This window comes from Suncus etruscus, chromosome 15 (genome assembly GCF_024139225.1).
Source record: "Suncus etruscus isolate mSunEtr1 chromosome 15, mSunEtr1.pri.cur, whole genome shotgun sequence".
Lineage (NCBI taxonomy): Eukaryota > Metazoa > Chordata > Mammalia > Eulipotyphla > Soricidae > Suncus > Suncus etruscus.
This window is the reverse complement of record NC_064862.1, coordinates 24,693,316-24,720,322: the sequence shown is the minus strand read 5'-3', so window position 1 is coordinate 24,720,322 and position 27,007 is coordinate 24,693,316. Positions and strand designations below refer to the sequence as shown.

General features: G+C 50.5%; 1 protein-coding gene across 1 annotated transcript in view; it reads left to right on the top strand.

Moving 5' to 3' along the window:
• The first annotated feature begins 1,943 nt into the window (after positions 1–1,943).
• The window catches only part of FBXW8 (F-box and WD repeat domain containing 8), a 113,480-nt gene continuing 88,416 nt past the window's right edge, over positions 1,944–27,007 (top strand). Inside the window, exons 1-2 of the mRNA XM_049788812.1 lie at positions 1,944–2,219; positions 14,902–15,006. Of these exons, the coding sequence (XP_049644769.1) occupies positions 1,944–2,219; positions 14,902–15,006 (381 nt within the window). The remainder of the gene's footprint in view (positions 2,220–14,901; positions 15,007–27,007) is intronic.

The following is a 27,007-nucleotide window of genomic DNA, read 5'->3' as shown; positions in this document are numbered from 1 at the left end:
CTGGTATTCAAGAGCTTTCCTCCTTGGTACAAAGCATTTTGGGGGGGGCATACCTGGTGATGTTCTGGGGTTACTCCAGGCTCTAAACTCAGGAATTATCCCTGGTGGTGCTTGGGGGACCATAAGGGAAACCAAGGATCAAACCTAGGTCATGTGCAAAGCAAGCACCCTACCAGTTGTACTACTGTTCTGACCCCAGAACATTTGCTCTGACAAAGCATTTTGAAGGAGTATCACTGTAGAACCATTTTCTATTCTATATCCCTTCTGAGGTCTGATCTCCCAGTAGCTGCTTTACTTATCACATTTAGTTTTTTCCTTTGGCCACAGCTGGCAGTAAACCCTGGCAATGTTCAGGGCTTACTCCTGGCTCTGTACTTAGGGATCACACCTGGCAGAGCTCAGGGGTCCATATAGGGTGCCAGAGATTGAACCTGGGGCTAATGCACACAAGTCAAGCTCTCTATCTCCTGTACTATCTTTCTGGCACCATTTCATTTTTAATTCAGGTTATAAATGAGAGACTTTATGTGATCATCATTCTAAAGTATACCTTCTGTTGTCGTATTTGAATAAAAAATGCCAAGAAGGGAGGGAATTTGGGTAGAGGGTGTGGGTGTCAACTTAAATGTTGGATTCTCTGCCACTGGCTTCTAATAGCTGTTTAATGCAAATTATTAAAATGTAAAAAAAAAAAAGCAGAGACTGGAGCCATAGTGCAGTGAGTATGGTGTTTGCCTACACGAAGCTGACCCATGTTAATCACCAGCATCCGTAGGGTCCTTTCCCCAGATCAGCAGGAGTAAATGCAGGAGTAAGCCCTGAGCATTGCCATGTGTGGTTCAAAACCAAGCAACTAGTGAAGCAAGCAAGCAAGCAAATAACCAACCAAACCAACCCAAAGAACCAACCAAGGAACCGAATAACCAACCAACTAAACCAACCCAAGCAACCAACCAACAAACCAACCAATCAAACCTAGTAAGCAAGCAACCAACTGATCAATCAAGCAACCAGTCAACAACCCACCAACCAACCAAACCAAGCAAGCAACCAAGTAACTAATCAATCAACCAATCAATCAACCAAGCAACTAAGCAAGCAAGCAACCAACTAACCAAACAACCAGTCGATCAACCAACCAACCAACTAACCAAACCAAGCAAACAAGCAACCAACCTAGCCAACTCAACCAATCAACCAACCAACCAAGCAATCAAGTAACCAATCAATCAACCAACCAAGCAACCAATCAATCAACCAGTCAACTAATCAACCTAGCCAACCCAACCAATCAAGCAACCAACCAAGTAATCAATCAACCTACTAACCAAAAAAGAAAAAATAAAACAAACAAGGTATATACTGAAACAAGTCTTTACTGAAAGGTGAATCCTGCAGCTAATCCCTCTCTTAGCTAAAAATGCTTTTTTTTTGCCGTGCAAAACATAAAGTTCATAGGGCGTTTGGGATCCAGCTTATTAATAAAAGAACTGAGGCAAAGCCACCTTCCCTTTAGGAAAGCCTGGAGGGGCGCTGATGGCCTTGCCTCACTGATTGCTGAGGCCCAGGGCAGCCCAGATTCAATTGAGCTTAAACCCAAGCAGAGACCACAATGAAGCTAGAGTCATGCAACGGGAGGGGGGGAGGAGGGAAATGGGGAGCCCTGCTTTTTTGTCCCTCTAGCGACAGCATTGACCTCTCAGAAGACAGGCCCAGGCTTGCTTGGGGGCACCGTCTCCTTAGGCCAAAGCCTAAGGAGTGGGTTTTCACTCAGTGCGCCGACTCGCAGCCAAGCAAGACCGCCCGCGGGCGGAACCAAAGGCTCGCGGGGTGGGGTGGGGCGCTCACCGGAACGCACTCGTGACGGACACTTCCGGGGCGGGACTTCCGGGAATCCCGGCCACTCCTGACGGACGGGTCTTCCGGCGGCGCGGGTAGCAATGGAGGACCCGGGCCTGGCCGAGTTCCGCCGGCGCTGGCAGGAGGAGCTGGCGCAGAGGCAGGCGCTGCGGAAGCGGAGGCGGCCCGAGCAGCCCCCCTGTGGGTACCTGGCGCTGGCCCAGGGGCTCCTGGAGGGCGCGGGACGGGCCCCGGGGGAGCAGGCTGACACCGACAGCCCTGCCCGCTCGCCGCCTGCACGCGAGGCCGCCGGGGTCGAGGCCGAGGTCGAGGCCGGGACCGGGGAGCCGCTGGTGGAGCAGCTTATCAGGGACCTGGTGAGTCAGTGATCAGGGAGTCGGGGAGTCAGGGAGTCACGGAGGGACCCACCCCCAGGCACCCACTCCCAGGCCCCGTGCACCTTCAAATCCCGGTGCAACCCCCAATTCTGGTGCACTCCTCAATCCCAGGGCAACCCCCAACCACGGTGCACCCCTAATCCTGTGCACCTCCAACCCTGTTGCATCCCGAATCCCGGTGCATACCCCAACTCGGTGCAACCCCCAATTCTGGTGCACTTCTCAATCCTAGTGCAACCCCCAACCACGGTGCACCCCCAGCCCTGTTGCACCCCCAATCCCGGTGCATCCCCCAAACCCGGTGCAACCCCCAGCCCCGGTGCACCTCCAAATCCCGGTGCAACCCTCGACCCCGATGCATCTCCCAACTCCGTTGCACACACCCCCCCCACACCCAGTGCAACCCCAACCACGGCGCAATACTGGACCCTAGTGCATCTCCCAACCCCGGTGCACTTTCCCACGCCGGTGCATCCCCCAAACCCGTGTACATCCAAATCCCTGTGCACACACCGACCCTGGTGCACACTTCAACCCCGGTGCACACTTCAACCCCTGTGCAACTCCAACTCCAGTGCACATCCAAATCCCGGTGCAACCTCCAACCTGGTGCAACCCTCAACCCTGGTGAACCTACCAACTCTGGTGCACTCCCCCAGACCCGGTGCACCCCCCAAATCCCTTGCATCCCCAAATCACGGCACAAACCCCGACCCCGGTGCATCCCCAACCCCATTGCACCTCCAAATCCCGGTGCAATCCTGGACCCCGCTGCAACCCCCCGACCAAGGTGCAACCCCTGACTCCGCTGCCTCCCCCAATCCCAATGCAACCCCCAGCCCCGGTGCACCCCCCCCCCCGGCCAGGTGCAACACCCAACCACAGTGCAACCCCAAACCACGGTGCAACCCGCGACCCCAGGGCACCCCCTAACCCCAATGTACCTCCAAATTCCTGTGTAATCCACGACCCCAGTGCAACCCTCCACCCAGGTATACCTTCCCACTCCGGTGCACCCCTAGCCCCGGTGCAACTCCCAACTTGGGTGCACTTCCAAACTGCAGTGCATCCCCCCAGCCCCATGCACCTCCCAATTCCAGTGCACCCCCAACTCCGGTGTATCCCCCAGCCCCGGTGCAACCCCCAGCCCCGGTGCAACCCCCAACCCCGATGCACCCCCCAACCCCGATGCACCCCCAATCCTGTGCACCCCCAACCCCGGTGTATCTTCCAAACCCAATGCATCTCCAACCCTGTTGCATCCCCAACCACGGTGCAATCCCCGACCCCGGTGCACCTCCAAACTCCAGTGCACAACCCCAGCCCCGGTACACCTCCCAACTTCGGTGCACCCCCAATCCTGTGCACCCCCCAGCCCCGGTGTGTTCTCCAAACCCAGTGCTTCTCCAACCCTTTTGTACCCCCAAACCCGGTGCCCCCACCAAACCCGGTGCACCCCTCAACCCTGGTGCAGAGTTGGGGAGAGACAGAGCAATCCATGCTGGGGAGAAGAGGAGGATTGAAGGGTTGCACCTTTTAAGGTACATGCAGAGAGGAGCTCTGGAGTAGTGGGTCTAAACCCCTAGGGTGACTTTAACCTCCCACTTGGCAGTGTCTGCAGATACATTGGGGTTCCCCAAATGGGACTGTGAGAAAGATTGATCCTCTAGTGGGCGAAGGCTAGGAGTGTCCCTGTCACTCAACAATCAGCCAAAATGATCTGATCTGGTGCCAGTATGAGATGGAGACATCTGGAAGGATTCCTCAAACGTTTTTTCCCATTTTTTTCTTTTTGGAGTACCACATCCAGTGGTACTCAGGGCTTCCTCCTGCTCTGCACTCAGGAACTATTATTACTGGCTGTGCATGTGGGATCCTAAGGGATGGATGCCTGGGATCGAACCCAAATTGGCTGGCGCTCTCTCTCTCTCTCTCTCTCTCTCTCTCTCTCTCTCTCTCTCTCTCTCTCTCTCTCTCTCTCTCCCTTCCTCCCTCCCTTCCTCCCTTCCTCTCTCCCCTCTCCCTCCTTTCCCCTCTCTCTCGCCTCTCCCCTCTTGTATGAGGAGGCACTACCTGTGGTGCTGGTGGATTCCCACATGTAAAGCAGAATTCCTGACTTTTTAAACCAGTGTTGAGGAGAAGGAGGAGGAGGAGGAAAAGAAGAAGAAAAGGGCTGAAGAGATAGCACAGCAGTAGGGCATTTACCTTGCACGCGGTTGATTCAGGAAGATGGTGGTTCAATTCCCAGTATCCCATATGGGCCCCCGAGCCTACCAGGAGTGATTTCTGACTCAGAGCAAGGAGTAACCTCTGAACGCCGCTGGGTGTGACCCAAAAACCAAAAAAGAAAAATAAAAAGCTTCCTTGACAGCCTTCCCAATCTAAGACCTACTGAAACACCACCCAGGATTCTGCTCTGTATAGAACATCATATCTTAATGGCACAGTCTTGTTTAGGCTCAAGGCAGAATTCTGCTACTTATTTGTTTGGAGTAATTCTACAACTGGCAAATTGCTTTCGAACATACTATGTTAAACAGGCCATCAAGAGTTCCTAATCAATTAATAATTATTCAATAAGCCCTTGAGAGTTTTGCTATCTTGTCTGGTTCTACCCTGCCTTATTTCTAAGGCTTGACTACTTTTTTTTTTTTTTTTACTTTTTTTTTTGTTTTGTTTTGGTTTTTGGTTTTTGGGCCACACCCGGCGTTGCTCAGGGGTTACTCCTGGCTGTCTGCTCAGAAATAGCTCCTGGCAGGCACGGGGGACCATATGGGACACCGGGATTCGAACCAACCACCTTTGGTCCTGGATCGGCTGCTTGCAAGGCAAACGCCACTGTGCTATCTCTCCGGGCCCAGGCTTGACTACTTTTGTGTCTCTATTTCAAGCCGTTTCAGTGATCATGTGTACAAAAAAACTCACACTGGCAGCATGCCTATTTCTATAAAAAGTGAGTCATGAGTCATGTCTGACAGATTTTAAAACAAACCAAGACACCAGGACTGGAGAGAGCCCAACAGGTTGGAGTGCATGCGTGCTTTGCATGTAAAAGACCCTAGGTTGGACCCTTCCCCTTGGGCAAGCTCTGTCTGCCTTCACTTGCCAAAATAAGGATGCTGACTCTCCCAGTCCCTGTCTGGTGGAGAGGCACGAAGTGACCCCTGACATTTTCCTAGCTCTTAGTATACTCTCAGGGTATAGTAACCGCTCAGCAAGTTGTCAGTTTTGCAGGAGGCTCTTACCTGCTCCTTTTCCTTTCCACTATCACTTAACACAGGTTAACACAGCAGGACCTGCTGTCTGAAATTTGTCTCCTCCTGCACCCCTAATCTCGGATACTGAGGACAGAAGGGACCCCTCCCTTTTGCTGAGTTGATGAGAGGTAGCATTGATGTTTCCAAGAAACTCTGGTTGGCAGGGCCTCAAGAACGACTCCAAGCATTCTTCAAGTCAAGACTGGAGGTTTCTGACCTGCTAAAAGTCTTAATACTCGGGGCCGGAGAGATAGCATGGAGGTAAGGCGTTTGCCTTTCATGCAGGAGGTCATTGGTTCGAATCCCGGTGTCCCATATGGTCCCCCGTGCCTGCCAGGAGCAATTTCTGAGCGTGGAGCCAGGAGTAACCCCTGAGCACTGCCGGGTGTGACCCAAAAACCACAAAAAAAAAAAGTCTTAATACTCTGGCCACCAGGTCTTGCTCGTGATGCCAATACATCATCATACTTATATCTAGATTGGTAGCAAAATGAAGTCAATGCCTTGTTTCTTAGCAACAAGGGAGACATCCTGCTAACGTGGATGGAGTCAGGCAACCCAAACAGGTGTCAGCTCCAGGAGCTTGTCTGCAGCGACATTCCTTCTCTCAGCGCTGGTGGTGGTGGGGTTTGGTTTGAGCTATTCCCATTGGGGGGTGCTCAGGGCTGACTCCTGCCTCTTGCTCAGGCATCACTCCTGGCCGTGCTTGAGCGATTCACGTGCCATGCCGGGGATCGAGTTGAGATCGGCTGTGTGCAAATCAAGTGTGTTCCCCCTTGTACTGTTGGCCTCAGCACTGGCATATCTTGCCTTTATAAAGCTCACCTGCCGTTGTAGTTTTGTCCGTTTGCTCTTTGACCCTCTACCCAGGACTCCACTTCTTACCCTTGCCCTGGATCCTGAAGTCCTGATCCCTCAGCCAGATACACTTTGGAATCTGCAGGTCACTTCTCAGGCACATTTTGGTAAGGGTCCTCGAGTTTGCTAGAACAATTCGTAGCTTAGGTCATCTCTGTGTCCGGAGATCTGAAACCAAGACTATCGCATTCATTCCACACAGTGATTCGAGAAGGAATTACTTGGCACCGGGCAGTGTTTGAGGCAGTGAGCAAGACGACTTTTTCTCACAACCTCAACCCCCAGAACTGTTCCCTTATGCAGCAGTCACCGTAGGGAGAAGGAGGCTGAGAGCAAGTAGTTATCAGCTGATCAGAGCTTTTGAGAGCGTTGCAGGTAGACAGGGTAGGAGTGGGAGTGCATTGCTGGAGGGACTTCTTTCACTTTGGTTTTTGGAGATTGATGCCTGTGTTCTAACACTGAACTTTGTCAGTATAAATGATGCCATGTTTGCCCATTGCCCTTCAGGGAAGGTGATGAGAAAGTGGGCATGCAGGCACCATGTAGGGCTTCCTGGTGGAGAGCAATCAATACCACCAGCCTCTTAGGCCTGTGTGACCTCTGTGGTCTTGGTGGCTACTCGGCACTCAGTCCAGTGGTCTTCTTTCTATTTGCTCAAATGTCCTTTGGTTGCCGTCTTGAAATTCTTTGCTTTGCTTTTTTATTTTTTTACTTTGGCTTTTGGGCCACACCTGGCTCTTAGCTCAAGGATCTCTCCTAGCAAGCTTAGAGGACCATCTGGGTTGAACTTGGGGTCCATGTGCAAGGCAAGTTGCCCTACTCATTGTACTATCCCTCCAGGCCTTCCCCCCACTTGAAATTCTTAATGATTTTCAAATGAGCTCTGCACTTTTGTCTGACTTACTGCTAATTATGCTGCCCATTCTGATGGTAGGACTGAGTCCGGAGAGTCGCAGCCCCGGGCATGCAGCTGCATCCCCTCTTTCCATGAACATGTCTGTCCCAGCCCAGCTTCTGACTTGCTGGGTCTTCTCTGAGTTCCTGAGCTCAGATCTCCCTTGAGCAGCAGAGAAAGTTCTGGAAGCTGCTGCCTGGTGCATCTGCTCATTGGGGGCTCTTCTGCCTCGCACTGACTCTTTCCTGGCCACACCACTTCTGGGCATCCCTTCCTCCTCTCGGCACCCATGTAGGGAGTTCTGCCACCACCCCTTGGCAGCGTGGGCAGGGAACCGGGCTGACAGGCAACGGAGGATGGTTCGGAGTTCTGCAGCCCATGAGGCTCTGCCCTAGGGGGCACCCTGAGTGTGAGTCCAGGAGGAAGGGGTGATGTCATTCTTGGGTGCTGCTTGAGCCACACCTGCATTTTCTGGAGCAGAGTATGTGTGGTACATGGAGGAGAGGGACAGTGACTTCCCATGAACTGCAGCATGGGGTCAGCTCTTTCCAGTGAATACTGCATGGGGGCGAGCAGGGGATTATTGGCTTTTATAGGCTCCATTTTTCCATTCTCTATGATGGGGCCAGGATTAATTTTTCTCTCCTCCTCCTCCCCTCCTCTCTCTTCCCCCTTTTTTTTCTCTCTCCCCTCTCCCCTTCTCTCTATTTTTTATTTATTTATTTTTTTGTTTGTTTTTTGGGTCACACCCGGCAGTGCTCAGGGGTTACTCTTGGCTCTATGCTCAGAAATCACTCCTGGCATGCTCGGGGGACCAGATGGGATGCCGGCATTTGAACCACCAGCCTTCTGCATGCAAGGCAAATGCCCTACCTCCATGCCATCTCTCTGGCCCCTCTTCTCTTTTATCTCTTACCCCTTACCCACACCTGGCCATGCTCCTGGCTCTGTGCTCAGGGATCACTCCCGGTGGGGCTCAGGAGAGGTGCCAGGGATTGAACCTTGCTTGGCTGTGTGCAAGTCAAGCACCCTACAAGCACTTCGAGTGAAGGTGTCATTTCTTTCACATCTATCTGTATTCACAGTGCTGAGAATGTAAAATACCTCTTCCTCATTTCATTGAATTAATTTTTAATTATTACAATTTAGGCAACGGGGGAAAACAGCGGATTTTATTTATCTTGGTGTGGGGGTCACATGTCACAGGCTCAGGACTTCGTCCTGGCTCTGTGATGAGAGATCATTCCTGGCAGGACTCGAGGGACCTCAGGGGTAGCAGGGATTGGCTACCTGCAAGGCAAGCATCCTACCCGGATCTCTCCTATCTCTGCCCCCGAACACCTTTATTTGAAAAAGCAGAAGGTGGCTTTTCTGTGGTTGTGGAAAAAAAACCATACAGCTGCCTGTAAAAATATTTGGAAATGGGGACAAATATGAAGAAATCAACCCAAACAGAGGCCATGGCTGGTGCCTCACTGCCGCATCTCTAAGAACGTGTATTTTTTTTAATTGATTGATTGATTATTTGTATTTTGGGCCACACCCAGCGGTGCTCAGGGGTTTCTCCTGGCTCTGCACTCAGAAATCACCCCTAGCAGGTTGGGGGCTCATATGGGGTGCCAGGAATCAAGCCGGATTCCTCCCAGGTTGGCCGAATATAAGGCAAACGCCCTACCACTGTGCTATTTCTCTGACCCCAAGAGATCTGCAACCAGTTCCTGTGGTCTCCGTAGTGCTCTGAGCTTCTCCCCTCCTTCCTTGCTCAGCCAGTGTTTTCTTCAGGTGAGAAAGAAGCTGGTCTGCACCTCCTGGTGTGCTCACCTGTCTGTGCTGTGCTTGGCCTGTGTGCCTGAGGCCCAGCGAGCTAAGTGCTTTAGAAATGGGCTCCTTGGGGGTTCCTTGGTGTGGACTCAGTGGACTCCTCGAGGCGCCTTGAATGTTGTTGGAGCTGGAGGTGAATTTCCTGGCTCTGTTCGAGAGAGCTTTCTTCCCCTCTGCCAAGTAGAGGCACACCGGGAGCAAACCTCAAACCCATCTCCACACCGTCCCACTGATTTGGCTCTTAGGCACCGTCCCTTCTTCTGTTAAACAAGAGAAGGCAGATCCAGTTTCCCACACTCGGGCGTCCGACCAATCCGCGGGCGGAACAAGCCTGACATTAGCACAGAGGAGTCCAGGCGGACTCCTGGGGGACAGATCTCTTTGCAGTTTCTCTGAGCAGTTTTGGAGGAAGTCCAGTCGACTTTGGGAAAATCTCCTATTCACCGCTTTTGAATTAGCAGAGTAACACAACCCTCCTTTCTCTTGCTTGGTTGGAAAAAGATTGATTTTTTTTCCCTTTTATATCTATGATTTAGGGTTGTGGTTCTCAGCTTTTAGTGGGTCTGAGGCTCCCTGTGAAGAGACGTGGATACCTTATGCTTGGAAATTGGGGGCAGGAGATCCAAGCAAAACTATGTTTCTTATTTATTCTTTGTGGTGGTGGGCATGGTTTGACTACACCTGACTTTGCTCAGGGCTTAGTCTTGACTCTGGTGCTCAGGAGACTATGATGCCAACCAGGATCTGCCATGAGTCAGGAAACTGCCGTAACCCTGTGCCATCTCTTCAGCCCTGGTGTGTGCTTTTTTAAATACTACAGATGATTTGGATGGCCGGGAATCACTCGTTTAGGCTGGAGGAGCTCAGCAGGCTGAGCATATGCTCTGTATGCAGGAACCTGGCAGTTGGGACTGCCAGGAAGTAACCCTTGAGAACAGAACTTCACAGAACCCACGAGCACTTTATGGCCCCGAACAAATCTAACAAGTCAGCCCCGAACAAATCTAACAAGTCAGCAGTGGTAATGAATGAAGATATAGACTGGGAGAGAATGAAAAGCCAGGTTCTTTGTTAGCCTCAAGATGTTTTTCCTCGCTGGAGCAATAGGACAGTGGGTAAAGCATTTGCCTTGCATGCAGCTGACCCAGGTTCGATCCCTGGCATCTCATGTGGTTCCCTGAACCTTCCAGGAGCGATTTCTTTTTTTTTTTTTTTTTTTTTTTTTTTTTTGGTTTTTGGGCCACACCCGGCGGTGCTCAGGGGTTACTCCTGGCTGTCTGCTCAGAAATAGCTCCTGGCAGGCACGGGGGACCATATGGGACACCGGGATTCGAACCAACCACCTTTGGTCCTGGATTGGCTGCTTGCAAGGCAAACGCCGCTGAGCTATCTCTCCGGGCCCACCAGGAGCGATTTCTGAGTGCAGAGCCAGGAGTAACCCCTGAGTGCCACCAAGGGTGGCCCAAAAACCAAAAATCAAAAAAAAAATGTTTTTTTTTCTCTTAAATTTGAGAGTATAAACAGGTAGAATTGAATTGATCTCCTGCAGGCAGCCTTATTGTGTCTTACTACACTATATTATTAAAATGAATGCAAAGTGATTTCCCTCTAGGCCCCGTAATCATATCTCACATTTTCACCACAGATCAAAGCCTCTGTCTTTAATATTTCCGGAATCTTGCTCTCTTTCTCAGAAGAGGTCTGACGTGCTAGCATGCCCATTTTGCAACAGAGACCCCCAGAGCTGATTCATGGGACCCAGACCTTTGGGTATTTGTGTGTGTGTGTGGCTGTGTTGGTTCTGTGATCCCAGATGGAGCCGGGCAGCCCTTTCTTTGCCGCGAGATGTGGAGTTTCTCTGCACACAAGTGATTCCTCACTCATCTATCTTAGCTGTGGGGGGTGTGAGAGACCACTGCTGCCGTGAGGGCAGGCCCTGACTCCAGCCTGGATAGCGCCACCTCAACGTGTTTCCCAAGTGATCTATCATGGCTGACTGTGAGAGCAAAGTGAAGTTCAGGAACAAGGTTTTTGACCTGGATTCTATTCGTTTTTCTTGTTTGGGGATTCGCTGTTGTCATCTGCCTTGGCCTGCATCCATCAGTGTCTTTAAGTGGGAGGCAGTTCCCTCTGACGTCTCTGGGGTTATGCCTGAGTGGCCTGGGGAAGGTGTTGGCCGGTTATAGGGATCTTAGGGGAAAAGGCTGTGTTGTCCCCCAAAACAACGCAGATGGAGATTTGTGGTTGGGTTTTCCAGCCAGGTGGATTGCTCAGACTGGTGCTGGTCTGTAGGTGGCTATACTTTGCCTACCACTAGTTTAGGGGCTGCCACATTCTGGGTAGTCCTGAATGAGACAGGGCTGGACCAGTCCTGGGGTGCAGACTGACCTCCAGGAAAGGGTATCTCCATGGGTGACACAGCTTGTTGGCCAAGGGCAGTGTACAAAGGCAACCCAGAAACTATTGATGGAGCTGCGGTTCCCAGTGGGGTCACCCCAGGGCTAAGGCAAAACCCCTACTTAAGCAGTGGACCTATTTAAGAGGTGTTGGCATATACTGGCTTCTTGTTTTCTTGCTGGGGACCTGCCATCCTTTCGGGACTTAGGGTGCTGTGATTCTGAGAGCCTTGGGACCTGCAAGCCAGCCTAGTATGGAATTGGGGTTCCCAGCCATTGTCACTCCCAGCACCCATAAACCACAGTATGCCATCATGGCTGCTTCTCAGTCCTTAGTGCTTAGGACTTAGCAATGGGGTTGGGTGCCATGTGGGGGCCTCTAGCCTTCACACCCTTGTACCACAGCTTTGGCTCTTCTCTCCTTTTCCACTAGGATGGTCAGTCCGAGTCTTCTTTTTTACTTTTTTGTTTTTTTGGGTCATACCCCACAGTGCTCAGAGGTTGCTCCTGGCTCTGCGCTCAGAATTCGCTCCTGGCAGGCTCGTGGGACCATATGGGATGCCAGGAATCGAATTACTGTCTGTCCTGGATCAGCGGCATGCAAGGCAAACGCCCTACCGCTTTGCTATCTCTCCAGACCCTTAGTCTGAGTCTTTCCTGACCCTGGTGGTGGGGATGGAAGACAGGACACAGTGAGAGATACTCAGGTCCAGACCTTCCTTCCTCGGGTGAGCATTGAGACTTGGCCAACCCAACTGGTGCGAGAAAGAAGCCTCCTGGTCCCCGAAGAGTGAGTGACTTCTCTGTACCACAAGCCGCTGGCTTCTCACACCTCAGCACTGTTGGCATCCAGTCCACAAACCTGCTGCCAGTGAGGCCTGCCGGGACCCACTGGTGTCAGCTTACAGGAGCGTGGCCTGGGCTTTGGTTCTGCTGGTCTGGAAGGCAGGCAATGCTTAGCTCATATTTCTATGGGGCCTCTTTAGGATTCTGGGCTATCTGGGTTGAAGGTTCAGTATGAGGGGCTGGAAGATGGGCTGCTTCTTGGGGCACCCTCAGTACCTGGGATGACCAAGCCCTCTAGCGATACACCTGGCGGTGCATAGGGGAGTCTGTGGCTCTGGAATTAGACACATGTAGGCATGCATCTAACCATTGTGCTACCTCCCAGTCCTGCAGTCCTGTTGTTTTGTTTTTCCAAAGCGGGAGTTGGGGGGGTCTTGGGGGACCAAGCACTCTGGCAGTACTCAGGGTTCACTTCTAGTTCTGTGCTCAGATATCATTCCTGGCAGTGGTTGGGGACCATGTGTGTATATTCCTTGGGGATTGAACCCCAAATTGGCTGCTTGCAAGGCAAGTACCCTTCCCTGTCATATGATCCCTCAGTTCCTCTCCTGTTTCTTTTTTTATTTTTTTAAATCTTCTTTAGGGCCAACCCTCGCTGCACTCAGGGATCATTCCTGGCTCTGTGCTCAAGGATCACTCCTTGGTACTCAGGGGACTGTAAGAGAGTGGTGGGCACCAAGCCCAGGCCCTACCCACTGCCCTATCTCTCTGGTCCCTCTCCCATTTCTTTACTGAGTAAGTGAGCATTCCCACCCCCTCCACGTCTCCCCAGAGTCAGAGGGAACATCAGACAGGCCAAAGCTACAGACAGACACAAGACTAGAAACTTTCAATGGTCCTTGGCTGGTAGCAAGGAGCCCCTGGAACCTTTTGGCATCTTTCCATAATGGATCCTGGAGTGAGCTGGTAGGAACCTCGCCTGACGTTCCACGGATGAATTCCCATTACATTTTTTAGGCAGCAACCCCTTGCAATTATACTTGCAGATTTTTTTTCCTGTTGTTTCTTTTTCTTTCTTCTGTGTAACGAACATTTCTCTCCTTATTTAACATTCTGTTCTTTCTCTGGTCTCAGAAAGCGGTCAACTCTTCCTCCTCTTTCCTCTAGAGATTTTTTTTCTGGGCTCATTCGTATTTAGCCTTGCGCTGTTTTTGCCAATATTTTGGGCCACTGTTTGCATGCAGTCCTGAGCTTTCCTTCTTGCTCTGGAAACCTAGTACCAGGAAATCTTTTCCTCGAACCTCGTTAGCGTAAAAATCAGGACTCAGGTTCCCTTTAATCTTCAGGCCCTTCTCTGTTTTTGAGACTGAGACAGCATGTAGAAGAATCTTGAAGTCTCTGCGCCCCACTTGAGGGTTCACCCCTGTCCTCTCCACTGTGGAGGGTGGCCCAGACTTACTCGAGTCCATGGGGGCAAAGACCGCGGCTGTCCCCCGCTCGGCAGAGGCGTGCCCAGAAGCCAGCCTCAGACAGGTGTCCACCGGGTGTGCGCAGTGCCCGGTGTCTGTCCCCTGTTCCCAGCTCTTTGTGCTGTCGGGGTTATTGTGGCAGCTTATCTCACAGTCTGTTACCTCATCCCTAATTGCTTACTCAGGGGCCTGCGAGCTCCCGTTTCTCCGCATTAATAAGTGACACGGGAGAAGAAGGGCTTTGTTTGCGCTGGCTCCTCCACTGACCTGCTCCTGCCCCCAGCGGCCCGGGAAAGCCATGGGCTCCTCGCTAAGGGGGGTGGTGATGGTGTGTGTGTGTGTGTGTGTGTGTGTGTGTGTGTGTGTGTGTGTGTGTGTGTGTGTGTGTGTGTGTGTCGTGTTCTTGCAAGAGGGATACAGTGGTTTTTGGATCAAACCTAGCAGTGCTCAGGGCTTACTCCTCAGGGCTTACTCCTGGCTCTGCACTATTAAATCACTTCTGGTAAGGTTCAGGAGACCCTATGGGATGCCACAGATCAAACTTGGGTTAGCCTTGTGTAAGGGAAGCACCCTGCCCTCTCACTATACTATCTCTCTAGCTGACAGGGGTGGCGAACAGGATTTTGACCCTCACTCAAAATGGCAAAATGCAATATGTGTCTAATATATTATTGCTGAAATTATATGCTTTTGTGTGAGTGTCTGTTTTGACAGGTCACTGCGTGGTGTGGCTCTCTGACTCTCACAGTTTAAAATTTTGGCTCTTTGTGTCAAACTTGTTCGCCACCCCTGCTAGCACCTCGTTTCCAGACTTTTTGCCGCCCTCTTTCCGTTTCCTGATGCCAATACTTGGGGAGTCCCGGACGGCCCTCCTTCCAATTGGGCAATATTGGGGGCTCCCTGCTGATGAGGCTCCCTCTTTTCTTCACCTCTCCTTATAAGCTACCAGGCCTTTCATAACCCTTTGGGTACTTTCCTTCGGGTATTTGGGGGGCACTCCAGTTCTGTTTTGCAGCTTGAGTATGGGGCCTGGCAGTCTCCCTCTCTGCCTGTGTCCTAGGAGGGGAAGTGAGAAAGCTGGGCTAGGGGGTGAAACACAATCTTGGGTGGCATCTTGGAGTCTCCGAACTCCGTTTCACAGCACAGTAGGCTTATCTTTGTCTCTGTCTCTTTTTGCAGAATGAGATGGATGAGGTGCCCTTCTTCGACATCCAGCTGCCCTACGAGCTGGCCATCAACATCTTTCAGTACCTGGACAAGAAGGACCTGGGCAGGTGTGCACAGGTGAGCTGCCCCGGTGCCTTGCCCCCTATGCAGAATGGAACTCCAGGGGCCAGTGAGACGGCAGTGCCATAGTGAACATGGCCACACGTGTATCATGGGGTGGTGCCCATGGGCTTGTGCCCAAGGCAGGACCAGCATGGGCAGCACAGTGGGTGCTTTTTTTGTTTTTTGGGGGGCCACACCTGTGGTGCTCAGGGGTTACTCCTGGCTCTACTCTGAGGAATCACTCCTGGCAGCCTTGGAGAACAAATATGGGATGCCAGGGATCAAACTGGGATCAGCTGCTTGCAAGGCAAGCACCCTCCCTGCTGTGCTATCGCTCTGGCCCAAGGGCTCTTCATGTCCTTGTGGCTTTTGGTGCCCAGGCACTAGTCCTTAGCGAGAGACCATCGGTTCAGCGTAGGGTCAGCTTCGGGACACAAACAGTGAAGTCACTGTTGCACCCGGAGACCAAATGAGTCTTACCACCTGCCAGTGGTTTAGACTCAGTGGCCTGAGCACACCCTCCCCACCCACTTCCCTGGGAATTGCAGAACCTCCCACTTCAAGCTTATTCAGGTTTAGCCTAGGGAACACAAGTAGTGTCTTGGACAGAGGGACTCACACTTATTTGGCCTCTCCCCAAGCGAAAAGAAAAATCACCAGTGTCTCCTGGAAAGCTTCTTTCTGTGAGTTAATATTCAGAAGGTGCCTGCGAGTGGGCCTGACATCCTGGGCTCCAGGAGATCTGGTGGACTTGTCGTCCCCATTTCCAACCAGGCAAAAGGCTGGTGTGACAGGTGCTCACTTGCATGTGCTCTGAAGTGCTCTCCTTCTCCCCCTCAGTGACAGAGTGTCAGTCCACTTGCACTCCTGCCCCATGTTTCCTGTTTCTGTCCCTACCTGGGTCTCTCTGATTTCTCCTGATGACTGGTCGTTTCTCTGTTCGTGGACAGCTGTGTTTTTCAGGCAGCATTGACCCCTCAGAGCTCCTCAGCCGCCTGAGGGCAAAGTCACAGAGCTCTGCTTTGATGGTGACAGGCCCTGGGTCTGACCCCAGGCATGGCCCCAAATCAAAGACAGATGAATACAGCTAGGCCTGAGAACTGGCACCGAGGCCAAGGCACTTGCTTCATAAGTGCCGGTGGCCGCAATAGTGGTTCAAATCCTGGCACCACGCATGGTCCCCAGGCATGGAAGGCTGTTGGAAACGTGTCAGAGTTAGGCTGGAACGCCTGCCTGCTGCCTTTGCGAAGCTCAGAGAAACCCTTGAGATATTCATGGACTGCTTGGGTGGAGCTTCCAGGCTGACACTTTTTCCTCCTCACGCCCCTTTCTTGTCCTTCCCTCTTCCCTCTCTCTCCCAGCCCAGTGCTCAGGGTCTGGCCTTCCATGCAAGGGGCCCAAGGAACCAGTCCTCAGGCCTTGTGGTGCCAGGGCTCACTCCCTCTGTAAGTGTTGAGACTTTGCAGGGCTAGACTTGATGATACTTGGGGGGAACTAGGGGATTGTATAGTACCAGAGAGCCAATCATGGCTGGTCACAGTCATCCTTCACCCCCTTTCCTGCCCTTCCAACCTCTTGACGCTATTTCTCTAGAAAACATTTGGGTGAATCTATGAAGTTCTTGTTCTAGAGCTGAATAAATTCCAAAGGGGTCTGGCATTTGTTCATGTTTTTGAGGGCCAGCTGGTGGCATTTGTGGGTTACTCCCAACGCAGTGCTCAGGGGGCCACTCGCTTTCTGTGTTGCTGGGAGTGGGTCTGTGGAGGGAGGCAGAAATGATGTGATGGAGGCCAAGTCTCCTATGTGCAGTGCTGCACTCCTGCCCTCAGGGCTCTCCTCAAACTTGCTGTTTTCCTTTTGATTTGGGAACCATTTCTTTTTTTTTTTTTTTTTAGTTTTGGGTCACACCCGGCAGTGCTCAGGAGTTATTTCTGGCTCCAGGCTCAGAAATTGCTCCTGGCAGGCACGGGGGACCATATGGGACTCCGGGATTCGAACCAATGACCTTCTGCATGAAAGGCAAATGCCTTACCTCCATGCTATCTCTCCTACCCCGAGGGGATAATTTCTGGCAGTGCTCAGGGGCCACACGTGGAGGTGCTCAGGAACAATGTGTGATGTCAGGATTCGAACCATAGTTGTTACTGTGTAAGCACTCTGCTCCCTGTATCCGAAGCTCCCTTTATTTTATTTGTCTGTTTGTTTGTTTATTTATTTATTTATTTTGGTTTTTGGGCCACACTTGGCAGTGCTCAGAGTTTACTCCTGGCTCTGAGTTTAGAAATTGCTCTTGGCAGGCTTGGGGACCTTATGGGATACTGGATATCGAACCTGGGTCTGTTCCCGGTCATCCGCACACAAGGCAAATGCCCTATTGCTGTGTTTTTGCTCCGGCCCCCAAATATACTTATTTATTTTTTTGTTTGTTTCTTTGGGGCTACACCTGGTGATGCTCAGGGGTTGGTTATTCCTGGCTATGCACTCAGTAATCGCTCCTGCCCTGGGGGACCATTGGGACGCCAGGGGATCGAACTGTGGTCCGTTCTAGGCTAGCTAGTGCCATACCACTTGCGCCACTGCTCCGTCCCCAAGAAATGCTTTTTCGAGGTGCAAGTTCACTCGGTAGAAACACTGCCAAGAACTAACCACGTTCCGAGCCCGCAGAGCCCATTCAGCGGGAGCCACCGACATTGTCTCTCTCTTCCCCCTGGAAATTAGATTGGTTCTGCTCTAACTTGACACATTGGCTGGGTTCCCGAGAGTCGCCAGCAAGGGTGCAGCGGAACGAGGCCAGCGCCTGGACTGCCGCCGCCTGCCGCTGCGCGCCCAAGTTTTGGAAGCAGCTCCGGGAGCTCACGGCGCTGCACAAAGTCAGCCCGCGGTGATAAAAATCGTCATTCTTGCCGCTTTTCTTTCTTTTCTTTTTTTGCTCTCCTGCTCTGTGGCAGGCCTTGTGGCTTTCACAGCTGCTCATCCAGAGCGGTTATCAGAGAAAGATAGACATCGAGGGGGGTATTTTGGGGGAGCTGGGGGGTGGGGAGGGAAATCTCCCCTGAGACAATGGCCTGCCTTGCAGGGTGATCGGTTCTGCTGTGGAGATTAGTCTGCAGGTGTGAGCAGTTTGATTTGCAACACAGTGGCTTGATTGTCCGGACTGATTTCTTCTATGTGGGGCCCTTGGGGGGGGGGGTTCTTTTTTTTTTTTTTTAGTTAGACCTAAAGAATAGGAACTATTCTGATGCAGAAGTCCTGAGCTACTCGGATCTGCCTGAGCCAGGATTTTTTGTCACCCAAGTGCTTTGGCATGAAAGGCAGTGGATGACCAGGAGGACCTTTAACTTTAGGGGCCATAGCCCACCCACTTGGCTCTGGTCAGTTTTGGGGTCTGGGATGGTGTGTGTGTGTGTTTGGGGTCTGGGATGGAGTGTGTGTGTGTGTGTGTGTGTGTGTGTGTGTGTTTGTAGGCTTGACTGTGTGTGTGTGTGTGTGTGTGTGTGTGTGTGTGTGTGTGTGTGTGTCCAGGAGTTTGTTTGCAGGCTTGGCTTTGTGTGTGTGTATGTGTGTGTGTTTTCGGATTTTGGTTTTTGGTTTTTGGGTCATACCCAGTTGTGCTCAGGGTTTACTTCTGGCTCTGTGCTCAGAAATCGCTCCTAGCAGGCTCGGGGGACCATTTGGGATGCTGGGATTTGAACCAATGCAATGCAAACGCCCTACCTCCATGGTATCTCTGCAACCCTGTGTGTTTGAATGAGATAAAGCCACATTAAACCACAGACCACAGTGTAACAATAAAAAAAAAATAAGTGACTTGTTCTTTGTGTCTAGTGGTGTTTTATTTTCAAACTGGGGAAGAGGTTTACTCTAAAAGTCCTTCTGTTGCATGACTGTTCCACCATTTTCGGATTTTATTTTTCAAGAGGCTTGCCCCATCGCTGTCTCCCTCCCCTCTCCCCCTTAATCTTCATCCCTTTGGGATTGTCATGAAATGCAGCCAGTTCTGTGGAATTGGCACCGCGAACTGGATGTGCCCTTGGAGAAAACCTGTTTGCTTAGATCTTTCTGCCAGATTTATTAGGGACTCGTTAGTAAGGGACCCTGCTCAGGGAGGATTTGGAAGATGTTGTTGGGGACAGATTTGACCTCAACTCTGTCTTTTCTGCACATCCCTCTCTTTCAGGGGGATTGTAGGGAGCCTCACTGTATCCTATACTGAAGTCCTTTCTCCTGCCCTCCATCTCCCGCACCTGGAGGCAGCCCCCTGAAAAAATGTCTTGCAAACTCTGCAGCTCTTTAGCGAAGTCAAGCGACAGCTCCGTGAATGGCTTTCTAGGGTTTTTTTTTTTTTTCTATTTAAAAATCTTCTGTTTGTTTATTCTTTTTAGTATGCCCGCAGGGCTCCTGGCACTGAGAAAAATACTATTTTTGTCCACGCTAACAATGACTAAAGTCGTGGGTTTCAAAATCACAACACGGTTTGGTGTTTGTGAGAAGGGGAAGGAAGTCTGCTGTCTGATCTCGGCATGAATAGTTCCTAAGGTTTGCGATTGTACCTGCCATGTATTTGAAACATGTGCAGAAATAGTTGCACACCCTTGCGTGTGACACCTTTCCTGTGGATCTAGCACTTGGGCCCAGAATCTTCTTTTAGAATATTTCAAATTTCCAGGAGAACCTGACCTTCGGCCCTTCCCAGACACTCAGGTTTTGTCTCTGTGTTGATGGTCTGCAGGTTCTGTCTTCTTGATCTCCTTTAATCTGGTATTTCACCTTGAGGATCAACGGCCTGCTGCCATCATCAATGCCCCCCTAAGAGGAGCTTGACATATTTGGGTCTTATTTGGGAAAGGATAAGCTTGGCATCTGATTGGACATTGTGTTTAAACGTGGAATAAGGATAGGCCCAAGGTTCCTTGAACCTATAAAAGATACTTCCCTAGACTACTCGGGGCTTCCAGTTTCAGTCCACATGGCTGTCCCCCGGAGCCCCAAAGCTTTGGAATAAACTCGCTTTGTTTTTGCATTTTCTGAGGTATGTTTTGTGGTCTTTATTGAGGTAATGGGCTTTTTCCAAATCTTGGGCTTCCACCTTGGGCCCATGGGCTGTATCACTCAGGGGCTCCATGCTTCCACAGCCAGGAAAAACCTGTATTGAGTTGGCCACTTGTGGGAGGCCAAAGCAAGTGGGTTCAGGAGCACTGGGAGAAGGGTGTTAGAGACTAGAAGTCTGTGTGCAGCTGTCTGAGTGCTGTGCATGGGGTGGGTTGTGTGCTTAGGACAAGAACAATGGCACTTTCCCACCTGTGCTGGGCCTCCCCAATAACCCTAATCCAGGCGGAGTTAATAAAGCTAATTTTTGAGCCAAGTGTAGATGTGTTTGTTTAATGCGACAGTTCACAGTAGTGTTATAAAGCAGAATGCTGGAGACACTTTTATTAGCGCAGACTTGCAGCTGAGGCCCACTCCATGGGACCTGCTCAGGACGGGCCTTTCCAAGTTGCAGTTCCGAGGTGGTATAACCGACCATCAGGCCTTTGAAAAATCCAGCTGGGTTTTTTTTTTAATCCCAAAGTTCAGTTGTGTGACTTAGTGTAACTCCTAAGTTACAAAACAGTTAGGGCAATTAGATTTTCTCATAGGGAGAACTTTAGAAGACTAATTGTGGGGCTGGAGAGGTAGCACAGCAATAGGGTGTTTGCCTTGCACACAGCCAACCCAGGATAGAATGTGATTCTAATCCGGCATCCCATATGGTCCCCCAGGAGCAATTTCTGAGCGCCCCTGGTGTGACCCAAAAAACAAAAACAAAAACAAAAAAAAAAAAAGAAAAATAGAAGTCTAAATGGGTGTTGCTCTCGTTGGTTCTTTCTTGGGCATTAAGAGAGATTCTTTTGGTTTTGTTTTGTTTTTGTTTTTTGGGCCACAGGGATGCTCGGGTTACTCCTGGCTATGCATTCAGAAATCGCTCCTAGCTTGGGGGATCATATGGGATGCCAGGGGATCGAACTGTGATCCCTCCTAGGTTAGCATATGCAAGGCAGCGCCTTACTGCTTGTACCACCGTTCCGGCCCCTTTAAGAGAGATTTTTAAATCCTGTTTCTTTGTTGTTTTTTTTTTTTTTATTCTATAAAAGAAAGGGCAAAAAGCATCTCCCTATAGGTTTTGCTAAAGAAATATTGGCACCTTTTTATGTATAATACCTAATTGTAAGTACAGTTCTGGTCCCATGTCTTGGGGGGAGGAGGGAAAATAATTCTCACCTCTAGCTTTTTATAAATACCTTCCAGCAATTTCTGGCTGGTTACCCAGATTGAGGCCCTATCCTGTGTATGATTGTCCTACAAAGCCAGTGCAGGAATGAGGGGGCTGGTGGGGGAGATAGTGCATCAGGACATTCTCTCTCTGGCCCTCACTTCATCCCTGAGGGCAACCTGCTTTGCGGATTTCTCTTCAAAGATGACAGTGCTTAAAGTTTGTTTGTTTGTTTGTTTTGGGTTACACCCTGCAATGCTCAGGACTTACTCCTGACTCTGTGCTTCAGGCAGAACTCAGGGGACCAGATGGGATGCTGGGAATCAAACCTGGGTTAGTGGCATTCAAGGCAAGTTCCTTACCCACTGTGCTATCTCTCTGGCCCCAATGACCAAACTGTTGCAGACCTGTTCTAGTTGAGGTGTTTCCGAAAGGTTTTTCTATATTACTACTTTTTTATTTTTGTCTTTTGTTTTTTTTTTTTGTGTTTTGGACACACGTGGTGGGACCCAGGTGGGATCCTGGGTCTATGCTCAGAAATCACTCCTGGCTTGGGGAACTGTATGGAATGCTGGGGATCGAACCAAGGTCCATCCTGGGTGAGCCACATGCAAGGCTACCCCATCACTCTGGCTCCTGTCTAATTACTTTTACCATGTTCTCATTATTTTTCCTCTTCCCTTTGGCCATTGTTGCAGTGTTCTGGGTGGCACTCTTCCGGAGTGGGCACCCTTTGGAGTTGGCACTCTTTGGGGGTGGCACACGTCCCTGGCGGGGCTCCTAGTTCCTTGATTGCGGTCTTTGCACACCCAGGTTGCATTCTCAAGGAGACGGATGCGTCCTTTGGAGGCCCTATTCTCGCTCTTGCTTGCTGTGAGTTGTGGCTTAGAAACTTGATGCTGTACCGGGCATCACAAACACTGTGGGAATTGTACTCACCATGGCGTGGAAGCCAGGGACCCAGACTGACAGCTTCATGCCCACCTTGCCCTAAAAGGTACTGGACCCAGTTTCTCCTTATTCAGCGCTTGAAATGATTACTGAACGTGAAGCAAAGGGAACTAGCACACAGAGCATTGAATTGGACTCAATTTATTTTGTGTTTGGAGTCTCTCAACACACTGATAACTCAGTGGTTCCATCTAAGATAAAAGCCACCTCTGAGGGGCTGGAGAGAGCACAGCAGTCAGGTGTTTGCCTTGCACGCAGCTGACCCAGGATGGGCCCGGGTTTGATTCTCGGCATCCCATATGTTCCCCCTAGCCTGCAGGAGTGATTTCTGAGTGCAGACCCAGGAGTAACCCCTGAGTGCCACCACGTGTGTCCCCAAAACAAAGCAAAACCAACAATAAGAAGCTACCTTGGAAAGCTCACTTTGGGACCACAGAAATTTTTTTTAAAAATGGCCCCTTTATTCCCCGGATTGTTGCGATCTAGTCTGAATGAAAGGGCCAGTACCCAAACTGTCCTCTTCTACTTCCCTGGTGGTGGTGGCCAAGCAGAGCCTGCCAACCAGGGCACAACCACAGGACTTCTGTCATGGACAGAAGGGCTCAGTCTGGCAGATGGAGGTGGGAAGTGGACATAAATGCTGGTGTCCATGCCCAGCAAATGCTTCAGCTGATAACCAAAACCAGTGCTCTCCCCCAGTGTCTCAGGCAGGGCATTGGGCTTTTGCAACACCCCTTGCCAAAAGAACTTCAGGAACTGTGTCTGCTCAGGGACCCTTTGACACAGTGTCTCCTACCGGACATCTCCTAGCCCAGATCTGCAACATTCTCATGCATCTGGGACACTTAGGTCTTTTCAAAGCTCCGAGAATGGGAAGAAAGAATTCTAGTAGGTTGGTTTGGAGGCCACACTGTGGCATCGCTCTGGGACAGTTGCTGGTTTGGTGCTTGAGGCTCTCACTTCAGAGCCAGGCAGTACCAGGATCAGAACCCAGACAACCTGTGTGTCATGCCTGTGCTCCAGCCTGTTGCGCTGTCTCTCCGGCCAGCTGTCTGTCTCATTCTGTTTAAATCCACGTTTCCCAGTCTCATTTGAGGGTGGGATCTTTTTTTTTTTCCTCTCTTTTTTTTCCTCTTACCATGGCAATGTGACGCATTGCATTTATATTTATTTTTATTTTTTTTTAATTTTTTTTTTGGGGTCACACTCGGCGATGCTCAGGGGTCACTCCTGGCTGTCTGCTCAGAAATAGCTCCTGGCAGGCATGGGGGACCATATGGGACACCGGGATTCGAACCAACCACCTTTGGTCCTGGATTGGCTGCTTGCAAGGCAAACACCTCTGTGCTATCTCTCCGGGCCCTAATTTTTTTATTTTTAATTATGAGAACAAAGATGCAAAGAAAGAGGACAAGGTAAAGTTACAGTGGAAGGACAATCACCCATACATAATTCTCAGAAGTCCCCTTGCTGATATCTTAACTTTGAACTTTCAGCCAAAGAACATTAAGATAAATAAAACAGAATCCATGTACAATTACTTTGTCCCTCAAGTCCCCAGATTGTAACACATTATAATATTTCTTTTTTTTTTTTTTTTTTTGTGGTTTTTTTTGGGTCACACCCGGCAGTGCTCAGGGGTTATTCCTGGCTCCAGGCTCAGAAATTGCTCCTGGCAGGCACGGGAGGACCATATATGGGACGCCGGGATTCGAACCGATGACCTCCTGCATGAGAGGCAAACGCCTTACCTCCATGCTATCTCTCCGGCCCCACATTATAATATTTCTTAACAGCACACAAGGCAATCTATCTCTCCGGCCCCCCCGACCTGGGTTTTGATCCCCAACATCTCATATGGTCCCCCGAGCCTGCCAGGAGTGATTATTGAGTGTAGAGCCAGGAGTAACCCCTGAGTACCACTGGGTGAGGCCCAGAAACCAAAAAAAAAAAAAATTTTTAGACCACACCTGGTGGTGCTCAGGGGTTACTCCTGGCTCTGTGGTCAGGGGTCATTCCTGGCAGTGCTCAGAGAACCAAATGGGATGCCAGGGATCAAACCTGGGTTGCTCATGTGCAAGGCAAATGCCCTCCCCTCTGTGCTATTGCTCTGTAATTTTGTCCCATAACAGGAAGGGAACAACTTAATCCACTACACCAGAGTCAGCTCTCCTGCTTGGTTTCTTGATGGCATTTTCCTGCCTTCGAGAACCCGCACAGCTTGCTTAGCCTCTCTTGGGTCCTGAGCCTGAATTCTGGGGGAGGGGAGGAGGTAGCAGGAAAGGTCCTGAAATTTTATTGGGGGACTCACCGAGTCCATTCATTGCACTGGAGGTATTTGACCCTGTCACCATGCTCCAGTTCCCGAGAACTCACATTCAGGGCAAGCTGTAGGTCAGGCAGGATAAGGACAGACCAGAGTGAGACAGAACAGCAGGGAAGGTGTTTGTCTGGCCTGTGGCTCTGTGAGCCCTGAGGTCTGATCCCCGATGGGTGTGAGCCCTGGGGTCTGTCTGAATTCTAAGGAGTGATCCCCGGACCTAGTGATGTTTTATTTATTGCACAGCTGGGGCAGAGTCCAATGTTGTTGCTCCTGTTGTTCATCTATTGTTTTGTTTTGGGGCCACATCCAGTGGTGCTCAGGGGTTACTCCTGGTTCTGTGCTCTGAAATCACTCCTGGCAGGCTTGGGGGACCATATGGGATGCCAGGGGTCGAACCCATGTGGGCCGCATGCAAGGCAAATGCCCTACTGCTGTGCTGTCTCTCCAGCCCTGTGCATCCATTTTTTATTGCCTCACTGTTCACTAGATCAAACTGCTTGTACAGAGGTTCTGGCAGATGGTTCAGTAGCTGTTACGATGTTTATCTATGAGTGAGGTGGCAATTATCAGATAAGTCCCTGTGACTTGGCATGGGCATGCCCTCGGTGGCACTGCTCAGCTGAGTGCCTCGTGAGGACAGTCTCCCCAAGGCACACATCATAACCTGCTGTCGGACACCCAGTGATGGGATCTAGTCCTGCCTGTACAGCCAGAAACCGGGTGCTTTTGAGTTTTGATGGAGACAGGAAATGTGATGGCCACCTTCAGCCTTTGGAGGGTTTGGCAAGAGGAAGAAGGGAGAAATTTTGCCCTTCAGAGAAAGAGTGTTTAGGTGTTAAAGCACTTGCCTTGCCCGCAGCTGATTCTGGTTTGATCCTCCGCCTCACATACGTTCCCCTTAGCACCTTTAGAAAGGAGTGACCCGGGATCACAGAGCCAGAAGTACACCCCCCCCCCAACACCTGTAGTGTGGCCCAGAAATGCCAGAAGAAAAGAAAATGGCCCAGAGATAGCACAGCGGTAGGGCGTTTGCCTTGCATGTGGCCTATCCAGGTTGGACCCGGCTTCGATTCCAGGCATCTCGTATGGTCCCCCAAGCCTGCCAGGAGTAACCCCCGAGTGCCACCAGGAGTGGCTCAAAAACAAAAAAAGGAAAAACAAAAAATGGACAAGATCACTACTTAAGAATGAACACTATTTCTGAATTTCTCTCCCTCATTCCCTTCCAGCCACCTTGATGATTCAGGTCTCCTCCTCCTCACCCCCCACCCCACCAGTTCTGCTGTTGGCACTTGGGTCCCAGGATCGAACCCAGGTCCATTATATGTGAGGCAAGGAAATTACCACATATGACACAAACACATTTCTGGCCTTCGAAACTTTTCTTGGGGTAGGGAATGGGGCAGCGTACCTGGTGGTGCTCAGGGCTTACTCCAGGATCTGTGTTCAGGGGATCACTCCTTGGAGTTCTGGGTACTGTACGGGATGCCAGGGATTGAGTTTGGGTCACCCACATAGCAGGCAAACACCGTTCTCACGGTACTACCTTTCCATCCCCCTGACATGACTTGAACCCGTGGGAGGAGTTGCTTTCTAATTGCACTGCTCAGCCTGGAGTGCTAGGGGACACGGGGACACAGCAATTATTTCAGGGCTTGCCAGATGACACCTGGCAGGGATTTTTTTTTTTAAACCTATCTATAACCTTTCTGCAGTTTTTTTTTTTTTTTTATATCCAAATCCAGTGATGCCCAGAGGTTACTCCTGACTCTACACTCAGGAATTACTTCTGGCAGTGCTCAGGGGATTCTAGTCGATGCTGAGGATCGAACATGGGTCGACCACATGAAGACAATCACCCTTCCTGCTGTATTATTACTCCAGCCTCTTCCTGCAGTTTTTGTCCTTTATTCTGATTGGCAGCTGCCTCCCTGAATCATGGTCCCTCCTGGCTTCAAACAAGGATCCTGCATCTGACTAGACCCAGCCCTGTGACAGACCTTTTTAGTATGTGGATAGAAAGAGATGGTGATGCCATACTGGGGTGGTGTCTTCAAGACAACCTCTCTGGTGGCCACCAGCCATGTTGGCCCCATGGAAAGTGAAGGAGGATTGGATTAGTGAGTATTAAAACAAACAAAAAAATATATATGTTTTTATTCTGGGGCCAAAGTGATAGTGCAGTGGATAAGGCACTTTCCTGACATGCGGCCAACGTGGATTCAATCCTTGGCATCCCATAGGGACCCCAAACCCCACCAAGAGTTATCCCTGAGTGCAGAGCCAGGAGGAGCCCCTCAGCACTGCCAGGTTTGGCCCCAAACAAGCAAACAAAAAATAGAAAAGTGGTTATTCTTGCCAAATTCAGTCATTCTTTTTGGAAAAAACAAAAACAAAAACAAAACAATTATACAGAATGATACATGTTTTTGAGTTCATTGTCAGAAGTCTGGAAAAAGTAAGTTGATTTTGACAATTCTTGTGGCTTTTAT